Source organism: Podarcis gaigeae, assembly GCF_964106915.1.
Source record: "Podarcis gaigeae genome assembly, chromosome: 2".
Lineage (NCBI taxonomy): Eukaryota > Metazoa > Chordata > Lepidosauria > Squamata > Lacertidae > Podarcis > Podarcis gaigeae.
This window is the reverse complement of record NC_139679.1, coordinates 111,127,917-111,154,627: the sequence shown is the minus strand read 5'-3', so window position 1 is coordinate 111,154,627 and position 26,711 is coordinate 111,127,917. Positions and strand designations below refer to the sequence as shown.

Genomic DNA, 26,711 nt, shown 5'->3' with positions numbered 1-26,711 from the left:
CTAGAAAAGTTTGAAACTCTTGCCATTTCCCCACCCTTTGGGTATAAGCTAATGCAACATATCCCCCAACCCACCTACCCAATCCCTTTCACTGGAGCAGGCAAGGAGTGCTGATGTGTCTTCTTCTCCCCCATGTGTTTTGTGGTTAGGACACAATGAGTATGCAGCTGTTTTATGCCGGCACAGCGGCGTAGCTAGCCACTCAGGTGCCTGGCATGGGGGCATGTCCTGCGGCCAGGGGTGAAGCGAGGCACCCGTGGGGGCAGGGTGAGCCTCTCCGATGCTTGGAGCCTCTCCGCCGCCTCCCCCTCAGCTGTTAGGTGGCTGAGGGAGAGGCAGTAGGCAGACACAAGTCCCATGCTGCCATTTTAGGCAGCGCGGAACCTGCAGGCGCCTAAGCCACCACATCACTCCTAAAAAGTTCCCTGAGCCCAATTTTTAAAAAATATTCATTTTGTCACACACCCTCCCAGTGACGACACCTGGAGTGGACTGCATCCCCTGCACCCCCTCTCTTCTGCCACCGCGCCGGCAGACCATCTGCATCATCATCCTTCTTGTCTTTATCATCATCCTCATCATTGTCATTGTCATCCTCAGCATTCTCCTTGGCGCTGGAGCTGGTAAGTAGTCTAACTGTCCATGCTGCTGCCTTGATACATTTTTCCTTTGACCTCCCCCCCCCCCCCATTCCCTTAGCTACTAGGTCTGATTTACAGATTTGGCCCTTCCCTGGATTTCAGCCATTGCCACAGCCTTGCTGCCTGCCAGTCTCTGTGCTACAGCCAGCCTGCCACCAGCTTTCCATAGTGCAGCTATGAGATGGCACCCAGTATGAATGCATGACTGAAAATTCCTATTGTTACAGGTTTTGGGTGGGTGGGTGGGGGGAAGCAAGACCTCCCCAAACGCTTAGACTTGGTAATAGTTAGAAAATCAAATTTAGTTGAAAACTGAACCTCGTGGACTCTGCTTATGCTGATGAACTGGGCCAGCTTGGCAGGGATAGTGGAGATCAGCCATTACGGAACAAAAATGAGTCACTGAGACAAAGGGAGTGGCTCTGGCCACAGAGCACAGAGAAGAAGGTTGCTGGGGCAACCAGGCATGATGTCAGAGAAGAACTGTAAGAAAGATGGAGCAAGCAGACACAAAGGGGGAAGTCGTCTGCAAGGGCTGCTGGGAAGGAGGAGGAGGAGGAGGAGGAGGAGGAAGAGTTTGGACTTGATATTCTGCCTTTCACTCCCCTTAAGGAGTCTCAAAGTGGCTAATAATCTCCTTTCACAGAATGCCGCTGCGAGGCTCCTTACGGGGTCCTTGCCATTGGATCACATTCATCCAGTGCTTTGCCAACTGCACTGGCTCCCAGTGGAGTACAGGGTCAGGTTTAAGGTGCTCGTTTTGACCTTTAAAGCCCTATGCAGCCGAGGACCCACATACCTATGGGACCCCTCCCCTGGTAAGGTCCTGCGGAGAGGACCTTAAGGTCCACAAATGACAACATTTTGGAGGTCCCAGGTCGCAAGGTGGTTAGATTGGTCTCAACTAGGGCCCGGGCCTTTTCATTACTGGCTCTGACTTGGTAGAACGCTCTTGTCACAAAAAACTAGGGCCCTGCAGGACTTAACATCTTTCTGCAGGGCCTGCAAGACAGAGCTGTTCCGCCTGGCCTTTGGTTTGGACTCAGTCTGACCCTTCTGTTTCCCTCCCCTTATGGTCTTGATTTATCAGCTACTTTTAAAATGAGGCTGCATTTTAAATTGCATTTTAACCTGTATTTTAAATTGTATTTTAAATTGTTTTTTGTTTTTGTTTTTTGTTTGTTTTTTCCCTATTATGTTTTTACTGTGATTTTATTGGTGTTAGCCGCCCTGAGCCCTGCTCTGGCCGGGGAGGGCGGGGTATAAATAAAATTTATTATTATTATTACTTTCCCTTCCTCCCCCACAACAAACACTCTATGAGGTGAGGTGGGCTGAGACTTCAGAGAAGTGTGACTGGCCCAAGGTCACCCAGCAGCTGCATGTGGAGGAGCGGGGAAGCGAACCCGGTTCACCAGATTACGAGTCCACTGTTCTTAACCACTACACCACAGTGGCTCTCACACTGGAGGAGAAGAAAGGCAGAATCTTCTGGGTTGGTGGGCTGGCTGGTTGAAGGCAGTTTGGGAGAGATGCCTTGGCCTCCAGAGCGGCCCTGCTGTAGGGAACAAGCCTCTCTTGAGATAGCCATGCTGTAAGATCTGGACTCCCTCCATCCAAACTCAGCTATAAAGATGTGAATAAAACATACTTCTCAAAGCCACTGCGGCCTCTGCTGCACCTTCATTCCCCCAGACCCTGGAAGAAGGCCAAGACCCCTGGAATCTTGTGCACTACTGGGCAGAGATTGGGGTGGCCTCTAACAATATTCCACAAAAGGCAGGAAATGGCTAAGGTCAGCACTGGGTGACTTTCCTTGTGGTAAGTGCTGCTTTGATAAACATGGCAGAAAAGCGAATTATAACTTTGGGCCCATGTAGACTACTGTTTTATTGAAGGTGGATTATGCAGCACGTTCTCGACACAATAATAGTGCATCAGTAGTGGGCTTATTCTGCTTCATTCATTCATTTATTCGGCCATGCTTCCCCAATGCTCCCACATTGCCGCAGCAGGAGGAGGTGAGTGGGAGGCAGCTTCATCGGGGCAGTAGAGGCAGAGAATCTATCCTCAGCCCCCCTGCCAGCCACAAGCTGAGCTTTTGACTAGGAGCTCCTCACCTCCCACACCTGGTGGCCCCAGAGCATCATCTCCCCTACACAACAAAACCCCCTAAACAAATAATGGAAACCTCTGAATAGCATGCAAAATTGTGGTTGGGGAAAAATACCTAAAGCAGTGGTTAGAAAAAAACAAAGCAGTGGTTGGGAGAGGGGGGAGGAAATCCCCTAAAATACAGTTTGTAATGTGTCAAGGATTACAGATCTGCTCCGGCAATCCTTTGTACAGTATTGTTACAAAAGTTGGGTGCAAATCCCACCTCCCCTCTCTACTGAGCAGTAGCAAGATCCAAGGGGGTTCCAGGCACTCACCCAGGGTCTCTGTTCTTTTGGAGAATTGAGACATGGCAGACACTGTTGTTGTTGTTTAGTTGTGTCTGACTCTTTGTGTCCCCATGGACCAGAGCACGCCAGGCACTCCTGTCTTCTACTGCCTCCCACAGTTTGGTCAGACTCATGCTAGTAGCTTCGAGAACACTGTCCAACCATCTCGTCCTCTGTCGTCCCCTTCTCCTTGTGCCCTCCATCTTTCCCAACATCAGGGTCTTTTCCAGGGAGTCTTCTCTTCTCATGAGCTGGCCAAAGTATTGGAATCTCAGCTTCAGGATCTGTCCTTCCAGTGAGCACTCAGGGCTGATTTCCTTAAGAATGGAGAGGTTTGATCTTCTTGCAGTCCATGTGACTCTCAAGAGTCTCCTCCAGCACCATAATTCAAAAGCATCAATTCTTTGGTGATCAGCCTTCTTTATGGTCCAGCTCTCACTTACAGCAGAGACTGTTGTAGCTTTAAGAAATATGGTTCATTCACCTACAGTATTTACACCTTCAGTCTGCATCTAGGGAGTCCAGATCTTACAGCATGGTCATTTCAAGAGGGGTTTGTCCCCCACAGCAGGACAGCTCCGGAGTCTAAGGAATCTCTCCCATCTCTTCAACCACTCTGCCCAAGATGGATGATGATGATGATGATGATGATGATGATTTATTGTTTATACCCTGCCCATCTGGCTGAGTTTCCCCAGCCACTTTGGGCGGCTCCCAATCGAGTGTTAAAAACAATACAGCATTAAATATTAAAAGCTTCCCTAAACAGGGCTGCCTTCAGATGTCTTTTACAGATAAGATAGCTGCTCATTTCCTTCACATCTGAAGGGAGGGCATTCCACAGGGCGGGCGCCACCGAGAAGGCCCTCTGCCTGGTTCCCTGTAGCTTTGCTTCTCACAATGAGTGAACCGCCAGAAGGCCCTTGGCGCTGGATCTCAGTGTCCGGGCTGAACAATGGGGGTCTTTCTTTCTCCTCCTCCTCCTTCCCAGAACACCTTACTAAAAGACTCCCTTTTCCCATCATCTCACACCCAGCTACCCTGACACCATCTGCCTCCCCAGGCCAAAGGACCCCTTTTGTCGTGTTAACGGATTTGCTCTTTGCTAGGCCAGCCAGGCTACTTTGCATAAGCCAGCCCAGGGATTCCTTGCCTGGGCACAATTCTCCAGCATGTACTTTCTCCCATATCCCAATTAATCAATTGATTAATCATAATCTAGGGTTTAGGTGGGTCCCCCCCCCAAAAAAAAACACTATAACGCCATGTTTACTCAGGAATACGTTCCACCATGTTCAATATAGTTGTACCTCAGGTTACGTACGCTTCAGGTTACATACGCTTCAGGTTACATATGCTTCAGGTTACAGACTCTGCTAACCCAGAAATAGTACCTCAGGTTAAGAACTTTACCTCAGGATGAGAACAGAAATCGCACGGCGGTGGCGGCAGCTAAAGTGGTGCTTCAGGTTAAGAACAGTTTCAGGTTAAGAACGGACCTCCGGAACGAATTAAGTACGTAACCAGGTGTGCCAGGTGCCTTGAATGGTGTGGCCACTCCTCAAAACACTCCCTGTGTGGCCACTCCCTGGTGGCATTTAGCAAACATTGTCCTATTATAAATGCCTCCCCACCCCACCCCGGGCAAGGTGCCTGGGAGGGTTGGGTGACCCAGCTGCAGGCATTCCTGGAGGAAGCTAACTGGGCGAGGCTGGGACATGAAGAGCACCCTCCACACACACACACCGCTGGCCCCCCCTCAATGTGTTGGGGGGAATCAGCCCCCTGATCCTCAGGATCCCTTTCAACTCTGTGATTCTAAGATTCTCTGATTCTGTCCATGGTACTCAAAAAGAGGAGGTTGGATAAGACAGCATCTAACTCTCTGTTTGTTTTTCTCCACCTAGGAAAAGCACCTGAGCAGCCAGTCTCTTCTTGTAAGGGGCATGAATGTCCATCTGGTTGGAAAGCATACCAGCAGAAATGCTACTACTTTTCAGATGTGGAAAAGAACTGGACCCTCAGCCAGAGCTTCTGCGCTTCACAGAATGCCTCCTTGGCTGTGTTGGAAAGCGAGGACGAAATGGTGAGAAATGCCAGTATTTTGGCTGCTGAACATGAATGTCCTTTGCGATAGTGATAAAGCTGCTCAGCCATTAGGGGCTTTGATGGACTTTATAATAAAGTCTTTATCGGGCATAGGCAAACTCGGCCCTCCAGATGTTTTGGGACTACACCTCCCATGATCCCTAGTTAACGGGACCAGCAGTCAGGGATTATGGGAATTGTAGTCCCCAAAACATCTAGAGGGCTGAGCTTGCCTATGCCTGGTCTTTATTATAATATAAAGCCTCTTAGAATTTTACCCGCAAAACACGAATACATCATATAGATATTGGCAAAAGAGGTTTGCAATGCAATCCTAGCCCTGCCTATGCATAAGTAAGTCCTATTGAATTAAGTGGGGCTTTCTGCCAGGTAATAAAACTATGTTTGAAAAGCTAAGTTTCAAAGTGGATTGTGACCATGTGTTGAGGTTTCTGCATTTCGGACTAGATGGCCCTTGGGTGCCCTTCCAGCTCTACGACTCTATGATGTATTACCCACATTATGTATGTCTTTGAAATACTGTTACAAGGTAAGTAAGGTTAGGATTGCACCTTAAGTTTTATTATTTCTTAAATGGAGATCCTCCAGTTCTAGCCCAAAGTAGGCTGCAATAGATGGCAGGTCACAGCTGGTAACCTATCTAATAAGGTAGGGGTTCACTCATTTATTTGAATGCTTAATAATAGTAGTAATAATAATAATAAATTATACCCCACCCATCTGGATGGGCTTCCCCAGCCACTTCCAACAAAATATTAAAGTACAGTAATGCACCAAACATTAAAAGCCTCCCTAATTTGTTTGCCTGGCACCTTCATTATACACCTTTAGCCACCAAGCAAAAACGTTCCTTTCTAACCAGGCCTTTGGTTGATCTGATTGACATCCTATGCCCTTTTTAAAATGTGTTTTTTTGTGTGAGAGAGCTATTGGGTTGTTGTTTATATTTTTATTATGTATTTTGTAGTTTTTCATCTTGATACCTGAGACTCCTGGGTATAGGGCAGTATAGAAAATCAACAAACAAAGGGTGGTATATAAGTGTATTTTAATCCACATTTCAGGCAACAACAATGAAATAACCATGTGCAATATAAAAACAGAAAATTTGTATAGAGTCCAAGATATAAATCTCATCGAAGCACTTGCATATGTTCAGTTGCCTGTGATTCTAGCAACTCACATTCCTTAACATTCATTTATTCTGATCATTAAAGCACTTTGTGATGAGTCTAAAAGGCAAGAATTCCTTTTGGATCGGTGTCAGCAGAGAGCCAGGACAGCCCTGGAAATGGCTCCATGGAAACAGCTCGGCGTAAGTCCTCTCTTTTCTCTTCTGTCCTTCAGTGGTGAGACCACAAAACCAGATGCATCCCCCTTGGGTAGTTGCACAGTTTGTGACTGATGCCAAAAGAAGACTGATAGCCTTAGTTCCCCCAGCGGTTTTTAAAAACAAAACAAAAAAACCACAACCCAATAATAATATTCAAGGGTATGATGCAAACTTTCGCTCAGATTTGCACCTGTAGGCGCTCACAAAAAACAAGGTGGGGTTAAGTATGTTTCCGAGCACAATTCAAAGTGTTGGTGCTGACTTTTAAAGCCCTAAATGGCCTTGGTCCTGTATACCTGAAGGAGCGTCTCCACCCCCATCGTTCTGCCCGGACACTGAGATCCAGCGCCCAGGGCCTTCTGGCGGTTCCCTCATTGCGAGAAGTAAGGTTACAGGGAACCAGGCAGAGGGCCTTCTCGGTAGTGGCACCCACCCTGTGGAACACCCTCCCTTCAGATGTGAAGGAAATAAGTAGCTATCCTATCTTTAAAAGACATCTGAAGGCAGCCCTGTTCAGGGAAGTTTTTAATATTTAACGCTGTATTGTTTTTAATACTTGATTGGGAGCCGCCCAGGGTGGCTGGGGAAACTCAGCCAGATGGGCGGGGTATAAATAATAAATTATTATTATATTATAAGTCAGCACCCATAAGCAGATCAGCTGAGCAATAATCAGTAGGCTAGGCAGAATCCATTCTGTTATCCACCAGGCACTAATGTCTCTGCTATCTCTGTTCTTTGTGGGAACTTGGTCTATAAATAAGGGGACTTTCAGCACCCTGGACAGGTCACTGGGAGCTGATTCTACATCCCACCTGGACTACCCCTCCTAAGCTCCCTTCAGCTAAACGCAAAGACTTAAAGCAGCAACCCTCTGGCCATGGCCTCTCCATCTAATCTTGCTTATGCTGTAGAGAAGGAGCTGAGAACATCAAACACCTGACTATAGTTCTTTTGGGGAAATGCTATAGTTCCTTTGGGGAATCCAGCTAAGGGGCTGCTGTTTCTGGTGGGACAAGTTTGCATTGTTTTGGACTCCAGTACTACCAATGTACATAACTGTTATGTGCAAGTGATGGTAAGCCATCTTAGCAGATCAGTGTGTTGGCAGGATCAGTTCCAGCATAACATTTTGCTTTGGTGTAATTACTTTCTGATGTAAAGTTATGAGAGTGTGACGGGGTGAGCTCCCGTTGCTCGGTCCCTGCTCCTGCCAACCTGGCAGTTCGAAAGCACATCAAAGGGCAAGTAGATCAATAGGTACCACTCTGGTGGGAAGGTAAATGGCGTTTCCGTGCACTGCTCTGGTTCGCCAGAAGCAGCTTAGTCATGCTGATCACATGACCCAGAAGCTGTACGCTGGCTCCCTCGGCCTATAGAGCGAGATGAGCGCCGCAACCCCAGAGTTGTCCGCGACTGGACCTAACAGTCAGGCGTACCTTTACCTTTACCTTACATTTCTAGGAAAAATCAGTGGGCAATCTAGATGCTCAAGGATTCTCCCTGCCCATTTCTCTCCTCCCTGAAGGTTCACGGCTTACCAATCTAGATGAAATCTCCCTGTTAGTAACTGTGTTCTCAGAAGTTTTCTATTTACTGCTGTCAGGGAAATACCAACTCTTGCATAACTCTTGCTTGTGTTGAAGGTTGGATGTCAGTGGAAATGGAGGAAACTGCGGCTATCTGCTTGATGAACCCAAACCCAACTCCTTAAGATGCAGCAATGAACACCACTTCATCTGCACCAAAACTATGTAAGAGGCTGGAGCAGTGCCTGGTGTGAACCACACAGAGTGATATTTATATAAACTATTTTCTGATTCATATTCTATAGCCTTTTAAATGTGTTTTTGTTTTTACATTCAGCCCTGTTCTTAAGGGTTAGGGGTCTTACGGAAAGAAAACAGCAGGCGTATCTCAAGCCCTTCTGAGGTAATGTGAGGTAGCACAACTGAGGTAGTGCGTGTAGTTGCAGCTGCTTCCTGACTCAACTTGCCCATTGAGCAAGTTCTGACCTTTCAACAGTCATATGCAGCAGGGGGTGAAACTTGCAGTTCCCAGAATTGCTATCCTGCACTTGCTAGTACAACTTGCATCTGAGCCAGTGGCATGCCTTCCATGGACCAGAGGGACTAGCGTAGTCCCCCATGTTTCTGGTGAAATTAGACACACAAACATCTGTGCTTCATTTCCAGAAGAAACCTTTCCTCCTCCCTTCACCTTCTTGCTGCTCCTCTCCTCCCTCCGTCGACCTTACTTTCCAGAGCCTCTTCCTCGGCCTGCTCTAGCCAAGTCGGAGGGGCTGCGCTCCTTGCACTGCAGATCCGAGGGCGCGTCCTCCTGGTGGCGCAGAGTAGTGGGCGCATACTCAGACGCAGAAGGAAGCGACTCCTTCAGCTGAGTTCCTCTACCAACGGTGCTATTATTCTGCCCTCTGCCTACTTTACAAGGCACAGAGGCGAGGCATGCTCTTTAGCAGGCTTCCTCAAACTCGGCCCTCCAGGTATTTTGATTGTATTTACATTACAGTTTACAGAGCCTAGGGCTTGCTGATCAGAAGGTCAGCAGTTCGAATCCCTGCGATGGGATGAGCTCCCGTTGTTTGGTCCCAGCTCCTGCCCACCTAGCAGTTCGAAAGCACATCAAAGTGCAAGTAGATAAATAGGTACCACTCCAGTGGGAAGGTAAACGGCGTCTCCGTGCACTACTCTGGTTTGCCAGAAACGGCTGTCATGCTAGCCACATGACCCAGAAGCTGTAAGATAATTTATCTAATTTATCTTCATTAAAAGATAATTTAATGAAGAATGTAATGCAACAAAGTTGGTTCAATTATCTGTATTCTATCAAAAGCTATAGCCAAATAACCAGAACAAGGAGTGTTTAGAGAGGCAATCAAGTGTTTTGGCAATGATGGCTCATAACACCACTTTTTCTTTTCTTGTCTTCTTTTTAGTAATACCATAAAATTATACATCAATGGAAAGATAACTGAACCATCAAACCTCGGAAATACACTTTTCCCAAAAGGTTTCCACAATTTTGGCCACTAGTGTAACTGCTGCCTGCTCAAGGCCATTCTAGAGTTAGGGGATAGGAGGGTGGGGAATTCCCATATGTAGGATATCCATGTGTGTGTGTGTTTTTAAACAAATCGAGTGATTAAGTGCTGGGAAGGTGTGATCGCTCTGTTCTAATACTTTCCCTTGCCAAATATTGGACGCATTGGATAGTGTAAAAGCAGCTCCACTGAATGCCGACCATTGGGCAGAGCCTGCAACTATTCTGAAAAAAAGATGGCTACTGGCTATGGTATAGTTTGCCAAGGCAACTGTTCCCCTACAAAAAAAAAAAAATGTCACCGCATGTCACTGGTCTAAACAAAATAAAGATGACTGGGTGTTTCACACACAACCTTGCTGTTATTTTTTGTTGTCACCCCACACTTCCTGTCTCAAAAGAGACGCTCAAGACAGCCACTGTAGTGGGACATTTACAAGCCTTTGGTTCTCAGGAGAACTATGGCTTGTTCTCTCTCATTAGGACAACAACTCAGACATTGTATATACTGGGGTAGCCAACACGGTGCCCTTAAAACGACGTGGACTACAGCACCCAATTGGCAGGAGTAACTGGAGTTGTCATGTTGGCTACCCACATGGGTATGTTGGCTACCCTGCGTTGGCATGCACAGCAATTATCCCACTATCTTCCCTAGCACACTGGTGTTCCAGGCTTTTGTATGTTTCTTATTTCTCAGGTAATTTATTAAACTGGTTTTTTAAAAAAATAAAAAAAAATATTTCAACTGGCTTCCTCAAAACATCGCATGAGTCACAAATTTCAGCCACCAAAAATATCCCAGGACTCTTCAGTTCGCAAAAACAGCAGGATTTTGCTTCTCACCTGGTCTAAATGATGAGGTACCTTAAGCCAGTTTCCTCATATCTGGTGGGGAGGCCTTTCTCTATCCCCCACCTTGGAATGGGTGAATCAGTCAATGTATGTTTCTCTTACTTTCCCATTTTTTTCAGTTTAGTTATCCACATTTCTGTCTCAATTTGTGATATTATTATTATTATTATTATTATTATTATTATTATTATTAGTGTCATAGTTAAGAGTGATAGACTCGTAATCTGGGGAACCAGGTTCGCGTCTCCGCTCCTCCACATGCAGCTGCTGGGTGACCTTGGGCCAGTCACACTTCTCTGAAGTCTCTCAGCCCCACTCACCTCACAGAGTGTTTGTTGTGGGGGAGGAAGGGAAAGGAGAATGTTAGCTGCTTTGAGACTCCTTTAGGTAGTGATAAAGCAGGATATCAAGTCCAAACTCCTCCACCACTTCTTCTTCTTCTTCGTCTTCTTCTTCTTCTTCTTCTTCTTCTTCTTCTTCTTCTTCTTCTTATTATTATTATTATTACTTTATAAACTCCTCATAGAAATGCATCAGCATTGTAGTGGGAATGTCTCATAATATATGCATTTGAATGCAAATTTCCCCTAATGTATACATTTTTGTAAGGCAAGTGTAGCAGACAGAAAGGGTGGGATGCAAATGAGCAGAATCCACTCCTGGTGCCTGTTCAATGTGGGCTGGCTTGCCTGCTTTCTTGCAGGCCGCAGGAAACTGAGCAGACTCACCTACATAAATGCTCAGCTATGCTAAAGGCATCCACACTTCTCCTTTTTACTTTCATGACATCATGTATGGCCCTCATATTCAGCAGCAGGGATTTTGTAATGTCATTGCAAAATGGCTGTGTGCTTTTGAAAGAGGGGTGGGAAGCTGAATACTTGTGAGGGAAGGAACTGATGCGTGGGAAACAAAGGCTGGTGCTGTACACACACACACAAACAAACAAACACACACACACACACACATACAAACACACACACACTGTCATGTAATTCTACTCAATATTGATCCAGAGCAGAACTCTGACGTATAGTTAGCAGAGTAAAAACTTAAACAGGTTGCAGAATTCCCAAAAAGTAGACCAGAGGCAATTAATATTTCATCCAGCAGAGTTTTACTGAAGGCAAATGAGCATAATGGTCACATTCAGGATTGGCACAGTTCATAAGTCTAGTTGCAACAGACTTAACTTAAACTTACAATAACTTATAATAAGTCTAAACCTTAACACTATAGCATGCTATGTACAGAACACCACACCAGAAGGAAGAGAGATGGAAAGAGGAAATAAAACCCAGGCCTCCTTCTGGCCTGACTTTGATAGCATGACCTTGACAGAAGAGATAACAAAACCAGTTTAAGCCAGTTGTAGTTAGCTTCTCTGAAGGAATATCCCAAACATCATGAGCCAGTGTGGTGTAGTGGTTAAGAGCGGTAGACTCGTAATCTGGTGAACCAGGTTCACGTCTCTGCTCCTCCACATGCAGCTGCTGGGTGACCTTGGGCCAGTCACACTTCTCTGAAGTCTCTCAGCCCCACTCACTTCACAGAGTGTACGTTGTGGGGGGGGGAGGGAAAGGAGATTGTTAGCCACTTTGAGACACCTTAAGGGAGTGATAAAGTGGGATATCAAATCCAAACTCTTCTTCTGCTGCTTGTTTCTTTCACACAGAGAAGCTTCCAGAACCCTCTTGAATCAATTAGAATAGGAAAGATCTCTACGTATCAGATCAATACTTTCTGTACTAAGAAATGCAAACTGACACAAACACACAAACTTCATCATCTGTGGATTTACAGTGGTGCCTCGCAAGACGAAATTAATCCGTTCCGCGAGTCTCTTCGTCTAGCGGTTTTTTCGTCTTGCGAAGCAAGCCCATTGACGGCTTAGTGGATTAGCACTATTAGCGCTATTAGCGGCTTTTTTGCGAGGCATTCGTCTTGCGGGGCACCACTGTAATTATTTTTTTACAGCAAATACTGCATGGAACTAGATGTTTCATCAGATGAGAGGCTGCCACAGAAACTATCTGCACTGGCTCTGGTTCCCGGCTCTTTTCTGTAGCACACATCTTTCTGTTTTTGGAGGAAGCCATGTAACAGCCATTAAGTGGCAAGGTGGGAGGCACAGAAGGAGGGACTTTGTCTTGCAGCAGGATCCACAGGGGCAGCAGATTCTGACGTAGATCTTTATTCAGTCTCTTGCTCCTGATCAGATGCACCAACTGGGAAAAGAGATTGGGGGAAGGGGGCTGACGTCACTTGACGACATCACACCCAGGTGCCATGCGCAATGTTGCGATGTTGTGCATGACACCACATGTGGGAATGTTCAGGGAGGCAGGAGAGGATATATTGTTTAATTATATCCTTCCCAACTTGTGTTAACAAGTTCTATGATTTAGCAGAGTAACATTCCCCTTTTAAACTTACACATCAGATAACGTCTTTGCCAAGCTTGCATAAGCCTCTAAAATACGGTAAGTTTCCTGGTAATTCCCCTTTATTCCCTCTTAAAAGAATAGACACGACACAGTCTTGAATAAAAGTATATGTTATGTACTGGGTTGAATAGGATCCAAAAGGCAGCAGTCTGATTGGTCCTAGAACAATAGGATCCAAAATGCAGCAGTCTGATTGGTCCCAGAACAATAGGATTCAGAATGCAGCAGTCTGTTTGGTCCTAGAACAATGCAGCAGTATGATTGGTCTGCAGGAGCCACCCAATCCAGCTCCAGATGGAAGTGAATGCACAACCTGATTGGCCTACAGGAGAATTCCGGAATTAGCCAATCACATGCAGCCCATTGTGTAATTAATGTATATAAAGCAGATACTTTGAGGGGACTTTCATTCCCTCCTCACCACTATGCGCTGAATAAAGAGCATGAAATCCACTCTTGACTCCGAGTATATTTCAGTATATAAAGTAGTTTACTCACATTCTGTTCACAGAAGGATCCCAGAAGGCAGAGTTAGGTTACAAAATCTATACACGTGGAATCTATCCCATAAGGAGATAGTTCCTTTGTCCTCTCTTGGCTGGAAGAGAGCATCTCAGGCCAAGGAAATGTTGCTACTTCGAGGAATGGAGTCAGAGAGAGAGATGGCTGCCTCCCCTGTGCTATTTTGTTACCTGCACAGGTGAGGTCATGCCCACCTCTGGTCACATGTAGAGGAAGTTTGTGCCAGCCCAGGAGGAAACAGGAAGTTCCGACTGGCTGCTCCAGACACCCCCTTTTTATGCCCGCTCTAGGAATGTTGTATTTGACTGCTCCATGTTTCACACCCCACAATATTCAGGGCCTGGACATAACACCACCAGGCGTGATGTCTGAGTGTCACAAGGCAGCTCAGCTTCCATGGCCAGCGGCTTCTCTGTCTCCTTTTCCTCCTCCTTCTGCCACCACCATGGGCGGAGGTGCCACTGCGTTCCTGGCTCATGCAACCCCCAGACATCACACATGACAGTGTTGCATCTGGCTGTTGTGCACGACAGTGTCACATCCAGGCATCATGGACAATGTCATGACATCATGCGTGATGCCTGGGCAAACATTGAGGGGGCCCAGTGTCCCACTAAGAAATATTGTGGAGATGCCACATGAGCGAGATGAATAAACACCCAGCAATAAAAGATAATGGGAGAGGATTTAGCCCAGCAAATTATTTGTCAAAATTACAAATACCCAAATACAGACGGTCATTTACCCTCGCTAGATTGAACGTGCTGCCATCTGCCTTATTGCAGGGCAGATTCGAGGGTAAACCATACGTGGAACGAGTCTGCCCCTGTGGCTTGATGGAGGTAGAAACTGTCTCTTATGTCTTGTTATGCTGCTGTTTCTACAGGGATATACACTCGGTATTTATTACTCCTGTTATACAAAAATCTCCAAATGGGTCCGAACTTCAATGTCTAAAACTCCTGGTAGAGGACAAGGATCTAGAGATCACGCCAAGGGTGGCCAAATTCTGTGTGACTGCCATAAAACTTAGGGGACAAGCTGTACTACAAAATGATTAAGGTTTTAAATTATAATTTTAGTTTATATTTTAGTGATCAAGATTTAATATATATTTTTAACTGCCGCTGTATCTGAATTGTCTCTGTTATATCCAATTACAATTCAATGTATTCCTGTTGTGTTTTGTGATTTTCCTGATATTGTAAGTGAGCCGGAACTGGCCTGTGACCGCAATAATAAAATTCAATTCATTTTTTTTATATATAATAATATTTATTAAGTTTTTGTTTACACAATAAAAACATACATAATAACATAGTATTTTCCAATATCCACATTTCATTCTCATCTTTGGACTTCCTCACATCTCTTGTTCCTGCATCCTAAACTAATAAATTTTACTAGCAAATTATTAACTTGTTTCAATTCATATAATATATTTTTCCAATATTAAATCTCAGATTTTAGAATTTAAATCACTCTTTTGAAGACTTAGTTATAACAATTTATCCAAAATTTGTCTTTTCTTTCAATTACAATTAGATTTGTATTCCTTGTAGCTAATTTGTTGGAGCCATTCTATTGCTAATCTTACATCTTTCTTAACATTCATACAATTTACAATATTTTTGTATATAGTCCTTAAATTTCTTCCATTCCTCCTCCACCAGTTCTTCTCCCAGATCTCGGATTCTGCTAGTCATCTCCGCCAGTTCCATATAGTCCATCAGTTGCATCTGCCATTCTTCCAGTGTGGGCAAATCTTGAGTTTTCCAGCTTTTGGCGATGAGTATCCTTGCTGCTGTTGTAGCATACATAAAAAAGGTTCGATCCTTCTTTTGCACACTCTGGCCGACAATGCCTAAAAGAAAGGCCTCTGGTTTCTTAGGGAAGGTATATAATGAGCTGAAAAAGGTATTTAAGTATACCTTCCCTAATAAAATTCAATTCAATATTGCGGAGGGGTTCAGTCCCTAGGAGTCAGCACCCCTGTTCCTGAAGTAGTTACTCCCTGGTGACTAGGGGTGCACCAGTTTCTAGTTCACCACAGGTGCCAAAATGTCTTGGGCCTGCCCTGCAACAAACAAACAATTCTTATTTCTTTTCTCCTTTTTCTCTTTTTCTTTCTTTTTTTCTTTTTTTTCTTTTTTTAAAATAATTTTTATTAAGGATTTTACATTACAAAAAATGAAAAAAAACAGAAAAAAGAAAAAATATCAAATAAAAATTGTTAAAAACAATCAATCTTTCCATCTCCTTATTTTTCATTTACTTGTTTCTCGGACCTCCTCATACCAGCCTTTTTTGTATTCCAAATCAAATTATTAATTCAACAATTTCTTTCCCTCTTTTTACTACCCAGATCTTATTCTTAAATTATTACAATCTTAGATTTTTACTTATATAAACCCATTTTTTCATATTCTTTTAACCCATCACAGCTAGAAACCACTTGGTTCCAATCCAACATTATTCTAAAATTCCTTAATTTTACAATATCTCTGTAAATAGTCTTTAAATTTCTTCCAATCTTCCTCCACTGACTCTTCTCCCTGGTTCTCTTTTTCTTTCTTAAAGTGGATGGGAGTGTGTCTAATGCAACATATTTTTGTTTTGGTTATAGCAGGCAGGAAATACATCTCTAGATTGTGTATGCTTGACAATGCATGGCAGCAGATCAGTGTCGGAGGCAACAGGCACAACAAGGGCGTGTTCACAATATGCTTCCTTCCCCTCTGCCTGAGAATGCAAAGAGCATGCTGCAGCTACTGCTGCCACTGTAGCAGAGGCAGAGGCCAAGGCATTCACTGGAGGCTGAATCTGATGCATCCTCAGTACTCCCCTCCCTGCTCCCCAACCTGTGGATTTATCCACCTGAAGCCTCATGCTACCATTAGTCCCAGCCAGCACCATGTTCAGCAATGAGGGGAGCTGGAGTCATAGAATCATAGAAGCATTGGATTGTAGAGTTGGAAGGGACCCCAAGGGTCATCTAGTCCAACCCCGGCAAGGAAGGAATCTTTTGCCCAAGTGGGGCGCAAACCCATGACCCCAAGATTAAGTGTCTCGTGCTTTGCTGCGTGTACTATCCCAGGACCACTGGTTCCCCACCTCCCTCTGTAAAGGGCAGTGCACACTCATGCAAACAGAACAGACAGACAAACAAGTCCTGCAATCCCACACCCATTAAAGCCTTGTCTGTCGCTTTTACATAATAATAATAATAATAATCAAAGAATCGTAGAATTGGAAGGGAGCCTGAGGATCATCTAGTCCAACTCCCTGCAATGCAGGACTAAGCAGCTGCCCCATACGGGAATCCAGCCTGGAGCCTCGGCAGTATCAGCACCATGCTCTAACCAAATGAAGAATAATAATAATAATAATAATAATAATAATAATAATAATAATAATAATAATAATAGATGTCAAAGAGAAGAACAACTACCAGACTTTTAGAAGACATCTGAAGACAGCCCTGTTTAGGGAAACTTTTAATGTTTAACAGACCACTGTATTTTAAAACAAAAAAATTCCTTCCAGTAGCACCTTCCAGAAGTGTGCATGCACACGAAAGCTCATACCAAGAACTGACTTAGTTGGTCTTTAAGGTGCTACTGGAAGGAATTTTTTTGTTTTGACTATGGCAGACCAACACGGCTACCTATCTGTCACTGTATTTTAATACTTTGTTGGAAGCCGCCCAGGGTGGCTGGGGAAACCCAGCCAGATGGGCAGGGTATAAATAAATTATTTATTGTTGTTGTTGTTGTTGGTCACCCATCTGATTGGCTTGCCCCAACCAGTCTTCCAACAAATTTAAACACAGGAAAACATCACACATTTTAAACATCCGTCTACAGGGCTGCCTTCAGATACCTTCTAAAACTATATTTCCTTGGCATCTAATGGAAGGGCGTTCCACTTCTACCGAGAAGGCCCTTTGCATGGTGTTTGAAGAGCACACAAAATAAGATGCAAAGGGGAGAGACGCCTTGTCTTGCATGAGGGCTGAAGCAGAGTTGCGGCTGGGGCACTTCTGAGAACTTGATGAAAGGGGGGGGGGCGGGGAGAAGGAAAGGGGAGTGCCTCCTGAGTTTCCTCTCCGAGGGGAGAAGAAAAGCCGAGGCTTGATTTTCCGAGCGACTGCTTCTCTTTCGCGTTGAGGCTGAGAACCTGGCAGCGCCTCGCAGAACGGGAACAGCGGGAAACTATGCGCCAAGTTCTTCCCAGAGCCTTGCAGCTGGCAAAGATCCCGGGAAAAGCTGGTCAGGATGGAAGGGGAGGAGGTCGGAGGGCCATTCCTCCCACCCCCCAGCTCCAGTGAAGAGAGAAGTGAGGGGAATGTAGCCAGTCGTCTTCGCAACGAGACTGGAACGAATGGATGCAGGTAGGTCGTGGGAAGCTTTTGTGGATCCACAGGGGCTAACATAAAGAGCAGATGTCTAGGTGTGATTCATGGGCATAGCAAAGTGGGGAGGCTGGGAGGGGCAGCTGTCCCCGCAATCAATAAAAATATATAAAAACACATAGCTAACTGAGGTTCTCCTCCCCCCCCCCAAACTTAAGACCTAACCCGCTCCAACAAAAATCTTGGCTACGCCCAAGGTGTGGTTGGAATTGACTCCGATTGTGCGTTTAGGAAGGAGAAGACCACAGAAGAAAGGATGCTAAGGGATTGATTGGGGAAAGGGAAGCTGGAGGAAGCGAGAAGGAGAAGGAGACAGAGGCAAGGCTAGGGAGAGAAGCAAAAAGGACAGGAGACAAATGTAGGAGACATAAATAAGGAAGGGAGGTTCTCTTGTGGAGCACTGGGGCTAGATCTCCCGGCACATGTGAATTGCACTGTGGGTTCAACCACAGAGCCTAGGGCTTGCCGATCAGAAGGTTGATGGTTCGAATCCCCATGATGGGGTGACCTCCCATTGCTCGGTCCCTGCTCCTGCCAACCTAGCAGTTCGAAAGCACCCTTAGGTGCAAGTAGATAAATAGGTACCGCTTTATAACGGGAAGGTAAACGGCGTTTCCGTGTGCTGCCCTGGTGCTGGCTCGCCAGAGCAGCTTCGTCACGCTGGCCACGTGACCCGGAAGTGTCTGCGGACAGCGCTGGCCCTCGGCCTCTTAAGTGAGATGGGCGCACAACCCCAGAGTCTGTCAAGACTGGCCTGTACGGGCAGGGGTACCTTTACCTTTACCTTTATGTCTTCACTATAACCCTCGCTGCAGCAGGCATCATTTTACAATCTCATTTATTTGTAAAATAGGCCTTATGGGCAGGACCTTAGAAGAAGGAAGTGGAGAAGGTTAGGGTAGAGAAAGGTGGTGGAGAGTTTTAAAGGTAGGGGTGAAAAGTTTGCTATGGGTGCTGAAAGATGCGAAACGACAGCACAAAGATATGAGGAGAGTTTGGCTTGGCAATGGGGTGGAAAAAGTTATGTGCATTATATTCAGGTAGGTAGCCGTGTTGGTCTGACGCAGCAGAAATTAAAAAAAATAAAATTGTCCAGTAGCACCTTAGAGACCAACTAAGTTTGTTCTTGCTATGAGCTGCAGAAGTGTGCATGCACACAAAAGCAGGTGGCGCTGTGGGTTAAACCGCAGAACCTAGAGCTTGCCAATCAGAAGGTCGGCGGTTCGAATCCCCGCAACGAGGTGAGCTCCTGTTGCTCTGTCCCTGCTCCTGCCAACCTAGCAGTTAGAAAGCACGTCAAAGTGCAAGTAGATAAATAGGTACCGCTCCGGTGGGAAGGTAAACGGCGTTTCCGTGCGCTGCTCTGGTTCGCCAGAAGCAGCTTAGTCATGCTGGCCACATGACCTGGAAGCAGTACGCTGGCTCCCTTGGCCAATAAAGCAAGATGAGCACTGCAAACCCAGAGTCAGAGGTCCCTTTACCTTTAAAGTGCTACTGGACAGTTTTTTAATTTTATTTTTATTTCTAGTGGATTATATTGGCATTGCTGAATTGCTGCTTACATCACTGAGGGCAAAGATAGAGGTGTGGCATCAGAGCAAGAGACCCCCATGCTTGCTTTGGTGCTCCCCAAATCTGTGCTCTGCTGAAGATGAGTTGACACTAGGCTCTCATTTAAGGGGAAATCCTTTCAGAAAGCCCAGTAAGCACCGTGCGATTGGTCCTGCCTGAGCTGCTTACTGCTTAGAGCAGAGTTTTCCAAACTGTGTGTTTTATGGGATCTCACAGAGTCACGCCCATCTACCTGGTCACACGCAGGGGAAGGATGCTCCAGACCAGGTGTGACAGGAAGTCCTCCTGGCTGGAGTAACATCCTCCTGTGTGTCCACTCTGGGCAAATAGGAATACTTGACTGCTTATGTTACATCCCACATCCAGTTTCTAGTAAAACTGTGTTGCGAAATGATGCATTTCTAAAAAGTGTGTCACCAGCACGAAAAGTTTGAAAAGCTCTGGCTTAGACTATTCTGCAGGAGGGCATGGAGGCCGCAACCTTGAGGAGAGTCCTCCTGCTTCGTGGTGAGGATATTATACTGCAACATTTTGTTGCTGGTCCCACCAGTTCAATATTTGGCTATTTTAAGCTGTCATACAGAACTGCCTTTCCCACAAAGGTGTTAAACATAGAGTTCTCCAAAGCTCTGTTGGATCAGTCTCATGAGCGCTTATGGATATATGTTTTATTTGTTCCCTACCACACAGGCAATGTTCATGCCTAAAGCGTTCCATTGTTCTCAATGTTGTCTTCTTTATCATCATCATCATTCTCCTTGCAGTAGGTAAGTTGCAGAAACTTGGGTGCTACTTTCCTTGAAGTTTCTCTTCAACCACCTGGGATAGCTCAGTCAGTAGAACATGAAGCTCTTAATCTCAGGGTTGTGAGTTCAAGACCCGTGTTGGGCAGAAGTTTTCATCTTCAGCACTAAAAGGATTACAGTGGTACCTCAGGTTAAGTACTCAATTGGTTCCGGAAGTCCGTTCTTAACCTGAAGCATTCTTAACCTGAAGCAGACTTTCCCATTGAAAGTAATAGAAAGTGGATTGATCCGTTCCAGATGATGAAAAACACCCCCTAAAACAGCAATTTAACACAAATTTTACTGTTTCATGAGACCATTGATCCATAAAATGAAGGCAATAATCAATGTACTGTACTATAAAATAAATAAGACAGTATTTTAGATTTTAAAAAATAACATTTATTTCTTTTATTACGTGCACTCATTGTTTGGATGGGGGCTCAGGGTCCTCTTCCACAATCACAATCGGCTTGGCTCCTGGCATTTGCGGAGGCCTCAGAGAGCTCCCGTGGCTGGAGCCCAGTCGCGGAGCCTCTGCAGGCCCTGCAGGCACCGCGTATGTCAGGGCTTGGCTCCTGGCATTTGCGGAGCCTCTCTAGGCACTGTGGATGTCGGGGCTTGGTTCCTGGCATTCATGGAGGCCTCAGGGAGCTCCATAGTCCCCGTGGACGTCTGGGTTTGCCTCCAGGCAGCAGCAAGGCCTTCAAGAGCTCGGACAACTTACTTCCGGGTTACAATCGTTCGTAACCCGAAAAAACGTAAGTTGATGCGTTCGTAACCCGAGGTACCACTGTATAAGAGTTCCAGCAAAATTTGCTTTAGATTGGCAAATACTATGGGACAGAAGAACATCATATGTACAGCGCCGCAAAAAGGCACCTACATCCAGCACTGAATGCCTGTTATCACAGTGTGTACACAAAGGGAACTTTTCCATAATTCCCAATTTTTCTTCCCTTCGTCTTGGAAATTGAGATTACCAAGCTCTCAGTTCTCCTGCTCCCCTTTGTCTCCCAGCAAATTCCTGAGCTGTATTCTCCTCAGCCTGCATGAGTGTTCCCTGCAGGCCCAGCCCTATCATGAGGCAGAGTGAAGCAGCTGCCTTGGGTAGCAGACGGGAGATGGGTGGGAGAAAGTAATGGTGAGCTGTTGGAGAAGAGAGCTCTCTGTGCTGCTATTATCTGCCCTGTGGCCCCATAGCTCCTGCCCTCAGATATGGTGGAGGACACTCTCTGGTTACAAGTGTAAGATTCAAGTGCCTATCTGTGCATGGAAATGAGAGTGAATGCTTTCTTGTCTTTCACTTTAAACAACAAGTTATTAGGGCCAACTCCTGGCTTCCGGAGAGGCTGGGGTTGTCATCCTGTCCTTGGCAACAAAACATTGTTTTTCTTTAGAGACTGTGCGCCTCACTTTTGTTACTTTCAGCTAATCTTCCAAGATGGCTGGTGGATGGAGTGTATTGTAGATGTATTGTAAAAAGGGATACATATGTGCTTAAGATATACAGGTATGTGACTTGTGTTTTGCACTTGAGAATTGCAAAAGAATACAAAAAAGTTATTTTTTAAGGAGTTGTGAGGTAGATAGCTAGGCCCTACTCTGTTTCAGCCAAATGATCCCAGTTTCTGTCTGTGCTTCTCAGGGATAGCTAGATGAATAATCCGGTAACATTGAATTCTCTGTACCTATCTTAGTTTTTTCTAACAGAACAGAGCAACGAAGTTACAACCCTGTTTTTGCTGAATATTGCCCATACAACTGGACTGGCTTTAGAAACAAATGCTACTACTTTTCGGAAGAAGAAGGGGATTGGAACTCCAGCTACGATTTTTGCGTCTCAAACAATGCGTCTCTTGCTAGGATTGAAGAGGATGAAAAGGTGAGGTGTGGAAACATTGTCTGTCTAAGCTGTTTGATATATAACTCTAAGCCATGGTTTGTTCAACAAACCACAAGTTAACCATGAGTTGTCCTATGGGTGGTCAAAGAAACCATGGCTTTGGCTCATTTCCCAACTGCTTTTGCTTCATGCTTTTGTAGCTTGGTTAGTGGTCAGACAAACCATGGTTAAAGAAGGGCGTTGGGTTAGCACATAACACTAAGTGATTGTTAAAACAAACAAGCATTTGTAATTATTATTATTATTATTATTATTATTATTATTATTATTATTATTTATACCCCATCCATCCGGTCAGGTCTCCCCAGCCACTCCAAGCAGCTCCCAACAGAATATTAATAATAATAAGAAGTGCTTTTTTCTTTAAAAATGTTTAGGGATACTCTCGTTTTCCTACTCAATGAGGCCAAACTTAGATTCACAAAATGTTTAGAGGTATGCGTACCCCTGCCTTCCCCCAGAAAAAAGCACTGATAATAATAAAGCGATAGAACATCAAACATTAAAAACTTCCCTAAACAGGGCTGCTTTCAGATGTCTTCTAAAAGTCAGATAGTTGTTTATTTCCTTGACATCTGTCAGGAGGACGTTCCAGAGGGCGGGTGCCACTACCGAGAAGGCCCTCTGCCTGGTTCCCTGTAACCCCACAGTAGGCAATGAGGAAACTGCCAGAAGACCCTCAGAGCTAGACCTCATTGTCTGGGCTGAATGATGGAGGTGGAGACACTCCTTCAGGTATACTGGGCCGAGGCCATTCGGGGCTTTAAAGGTCAGCACCAATACTTTGAAGTGTGCTCAGAAACATACTGGGAGCCAATGTGGGTCTTTCAAGACCGGTGTTATATGGTCTCAGCGGCCACTCCCAGTCACCAGTCTAGCTGCCACATTCTGGATTAGTTGTAGCCTGCAACAAACCATAGCTTCAGATCAGTAAGTAAACCACATAATTCTAACCCATAGTTTAATAAACAATAGTTTAATAAACCACGGCTTATGTGAACCAGGCTATATTGTACTTTAATCATTAAGTTCAACCATTATGTAGTACAAAGGAGCTGATTTAAATACAGAAATAATTGTAGGGTCATAGCAGTAAACATTGAGCACATAAAATATTTTTTTTGTTAAAAAGTATTTATTTAAAACAAACACCCCACCCCACATTTGTATCCTGTGCTGGTAGCTGAACTGAGTTAAGAACTCCAGCCAACATTCGCTATTAATGAAACAAATGCAGGAAATAGAATGAGGATGTTAAAATGATGAAAAAATAATAATTATGTTTAAAAATGTTAGCGAATAGTTCTCTTAAATATGTTTTTAAATTTTTGTGTGTTATATTTGTTATAAACTTGGAAAACCAATTGAAAAATTGAAAAAAAAGTTAGAGAATGAGAACAACTAATAAGCAGGATAAGATAATGTGTCAAAAAACCAGAATGGGAAGCTGAGGGAAGTCGTGGGGGGAGGGGGAAATTGGGGAACAATATTTTTGTTATATATTATATATTTGGATGTCAAAAATGGTAAAATGTTAATAAAAATTATTTATATATAAAAAAACTCCATCCAACAAGTTGCTCTTTCTTTTTTAAAAAAGAAACTGATAAACATTTTGGATTTGTGTAATATTTTCAGTTGCACTGTGAACATGGCAGTTCAAGGCTCTGATACCTTCTGGTCTTTTAAAGGCTTATTGTAAACGTCATGACATGAAGAGGAGCTACTGGATTGGCATCCAACCAGGGATGGGAGAGACCCGGAAATGGCTAAATGGAGACACTGCGACGTGAGTCCTTCCCATAAATACTGATAATCAAAAATGAAATGTTTCCCAAGACAGCTCCATATATAATTGTTAACGAAGGGCTTCTTCCCTAAGGAAAGTAATTTTGAACAAAATCACAACTCCCCTGAAATGGGAGTTTAGAATGCAATTTATTTGAAATCCTGCAGGTCATGTGCTTCAGATCACAGCAGGTGCTACAATAACTATGTTCTACTTTCACTGTTGGGACGCGGGTGGCGCTGCGGGTTAAACCACAGAGCCTAGGGCTTGTCAATCAGAAGGTCTGTGGTTCAAATCCCTGCGACAGGGTGAGCTCCCATTGCTCGGTCCCTGCTCCTGCCAACTTACTAGTTCAAAAGCACGTCAAAGTGCAAGTAGATAAATAGGTACCACTCCAGCAGGAAGGTAAACGGCGCTGCTCTGGTTCGCCAGAAGCGGCTTAGTCATGCTGGCCACATGACCCGGAAGCTGTACCCCGGCTCCCTTGGCCAATAAAGCGAGATGAGTGCCACAACCCCAGAGTCAGCCATGACTGGACCTAATGGTCAGGGGTCCCTTTACCTTTACTTTCACTGTCAGAGGCAACCAGTTGAGGGGAACTGCAAGTGGGCAGAGTGGTGCTGCACTCAGGTCTGGCTTGCAGGACGTTGGACTAGGTGGGCCATTGACCTGACCCAGTGGTAGGCAACCTAAGGCCCTGGGGCAGGATGCGGCCCAATCGCCTTCTCAACCCGGCCCACGAACAGTCCAGGAATCAGCGTGTTTTTACATGGGTAGAATGTGTCCTTTTATTTAAAATGCATCTCTGGGTTATTTGTGAGGCCTGCCTGGTGTTTTTACATGAGTAGAATGTGTGCTTTTATTTAAAATGCATCTCTGGGTTATTTATGGGGCATAGGAATTTGTTCATTTTCCCCCTTCAAAATACAGTCCGGCCCACTACATGCTCTGAGGGACAGTGGACTGCCACATGGCTAAAAGAGGTTGCTGACCCCTGACCTGGACTGTATTTTGTAGAGTTAAGTTTTTACCTCTATCTTCAGTACATTTTATTTTGTGGCTGTGGCTGATGCAAATAAAGATTCTTCTCATTCCGATTCTTTTTGCAAGTCTCGCAGAGTAGTGCTGGGCTTGCGCGGTGCTGCGAGTACACCCCTCAAAGCAGAGCAGGATCAGCCGGCTAAGCTCCTCACTTTGCGGCCAGGCAGGAGACACAACACAGCTCCACTTTGCTCCAGTGGGCAGGGGTTGCGCCCTGCTCCACAGCACGTTACGTGCCCCCTGGCTTGTGCACGCCCACCGCAGGTGCCAGCAGGGAACACTCTGCCACTGTGCTATTCACATGTGTTCCAGGTGCCAAGTGAATTGAGCTGCATTATCCTAACTTGTCAATACCAATTTATTGTTGTAGGCGAGACATTTGACCCTTGCCTGACTCTATATTTTGTGCTGCAGGATGAAAGTCATTGGAGAAGGAAAATGTGCCTATTGGAAAGCGCAAGATGGCAACGCCACAGCCTCAAGGTGCACCTCAGCACATCAGTGGATTTGCAGCAAATCTAAAAGTCACGATGAAATATGAATGAAAAACGTGTTAAAGCTAGTAAACGTAGTTTCTTCCTCCATAGTGTTGCACTATGGCTGCCACCATCCCTGTCCATGCTGGCTGTGATTAATGGGTGCTTGCATCTTGTTCAAACCCCCCCCCCCCCCCCGTGTTATACAGTGGTACTTCTAGTTATGAACTTAATTCGTTCCAGAGGTCCATTCTTAACCTGAGATACCACTTAAGCTAATGGGGCCTCCTGCTGCAGCCACTGGTGAGCGATTTCTGTTCTCACCCTGGGGCAAAGTTCTTAACCCAAGGTACTACTTCCAGGTTAGCAAAGTCTGTAACCCAAAGTGTTTGTAACCCGAGGTGTTACTTAACATTGCTTAAGTAAAGAGATTCAAACAAATCTACCAACTAGCTTCCTGCTATACATTGGGGAATGTATTCCGCTGCTGACTCACAAGCATGAGTGAGGAAGGATACTAATAAATAAATATATCTTCTCCTGGTATCTACAACATTCCCACAACATTCAGGGTGTCCTGGTTTTTACTTCAAAGCTGCAGACTAAAAGCAGAGGGAGCTGGAATCACATATGTTTTCACATATGTGACATAAATAATAGAGTCCCCCCCACTCCTGCCTTTTTCTTTCCCTTCCCTTGTGGAATGGTTTTGCCGAAAATGTACTTTCATTTATCATCTCTCAAACAGCCTCTCTTACAAGATTTAGCACTATAGAGGTGAGAGCTTGCTGTGTATTGGGGTGGGAAGGCGAGACAAAATTGCCTGCATTGCAATGATACGTTTACATTACCCGAGCTCTTGTAGGAGCTGAAACGGATGAGAGTGGATGCCTCTCATCATGTGAGGTTTTGAGCCAGGGACAGGAACCAGGGCTATAAAAGGCCTTCTCCTGACCTGAAGCAGCATCAGTTGTCAGGAAGCAGGCAGTGCGGCCCACTAACCTTCATTACTCTTCAATATGAGGTTCTATGTGATGAATTTGTACCTGGGTCTCACTGCATATGTTTGTTACATGATGGAAGTTGATGACTTCTTCCAGTACTTACGAAGTGAACAGGACAGAGGGAGAGGGCAATAAGAGAAGCTGCAGCCCTCTCGCCACCGGCAGTTACCCCCTCCCTCCTGCCAGCCTTGCACCTGCAGCTGAGAGCAGCAGTAGTCTTGCAACCTCTGCACCTGAGCCAATCTATGTCTCCAGCTACAAAGCAGAGATGTGGCCAATACAGTGATACCTAGGTTCTCAAATGTCTTGGTTA

At 45.1% G+C, this 26,711-nt stretch overlaps 2 protein-coding genes across 3 annotated transcripts in view; both read left to right on the top strand.

Moving 5' to 3' along the window:
• LOC310837973 (C-type lectin domain family 2 member D-like) overlaps positions 1–8,370 on the top strand; it is a 99,520-nt gene extending 91,150 nt beyond the window's left edge. For both annotated transcript variants that reach the window (XM_083725251.1, XM_083725252.1), the window contains exons 3-6: positions 474–623; positions 4,993–5,171; positions 6,412–6,509; positions 8,174–8,370. In XM_083725251.1, the coding sequence (XP_083581377.1) occupies positions 474–623; positions 4,993–5,171; positions 6,412–6,509; positions 8,174–8,285 (539 nt within the window). In that variant the 3' untranslated portion in view covers positions 8,286–8,370. The remainder of the gene's footprint in view (positions 1–473; positions 624–4,992; positions 5,172–6,411; positions 6,510–8,173) is intronic.
• A 9,131-nt stretch (positions 8,371–17,501) lies between these two features.
• On the top strand, positions 17,502–25,502 carry LOC310838020 (C-type lectin domain family 2 member B-like). The gene is made up of 5 exons (XM_083725350.1): positions 17,502–17,804; positions 20,088–20,164; positions 21,883–22,067; positions 23,780–23,877; positions 25,333–25,502. Exons 1-5 carry the CDS (start codon positions 17,689–17,691, stop codon positions 25,457–25,459), a joined length of 603 nt encoding a protein of 200 aa, XP_083581476.1. The 5' UTR covers positions 17,502–17,688; the 3' UTR covers positions 25,460–25,502.
• Positions 25,503–26,711: the final 1,209 nt, after the last annotated feature.

Bases quoted from the DNA above. Each gene is read 5' to 3' on its own strand.
- LOC310838020 (XM_083725350.1), top strand. From the start codon at position 17,689: ATGGAAGGGGAGGAGGTCGGAGGGCCATTCCTCCCACCCCCCAGCTCC. The intron at 20,165-21,882 runs GTAAGTTGCAGA...TACCTATCTTAG, and splicing joins CATCATTCTCCTTGCAGTAG to TTTTTTCTAACAGAACAGAG. The intron at 23,878-25,332 runs GTGAGTCCTTCC...TTTGTGCTGCAG, and splicing joins CTAAATGGAGACACTGCGAC to GATGAAAGTCATTGGAGAAG.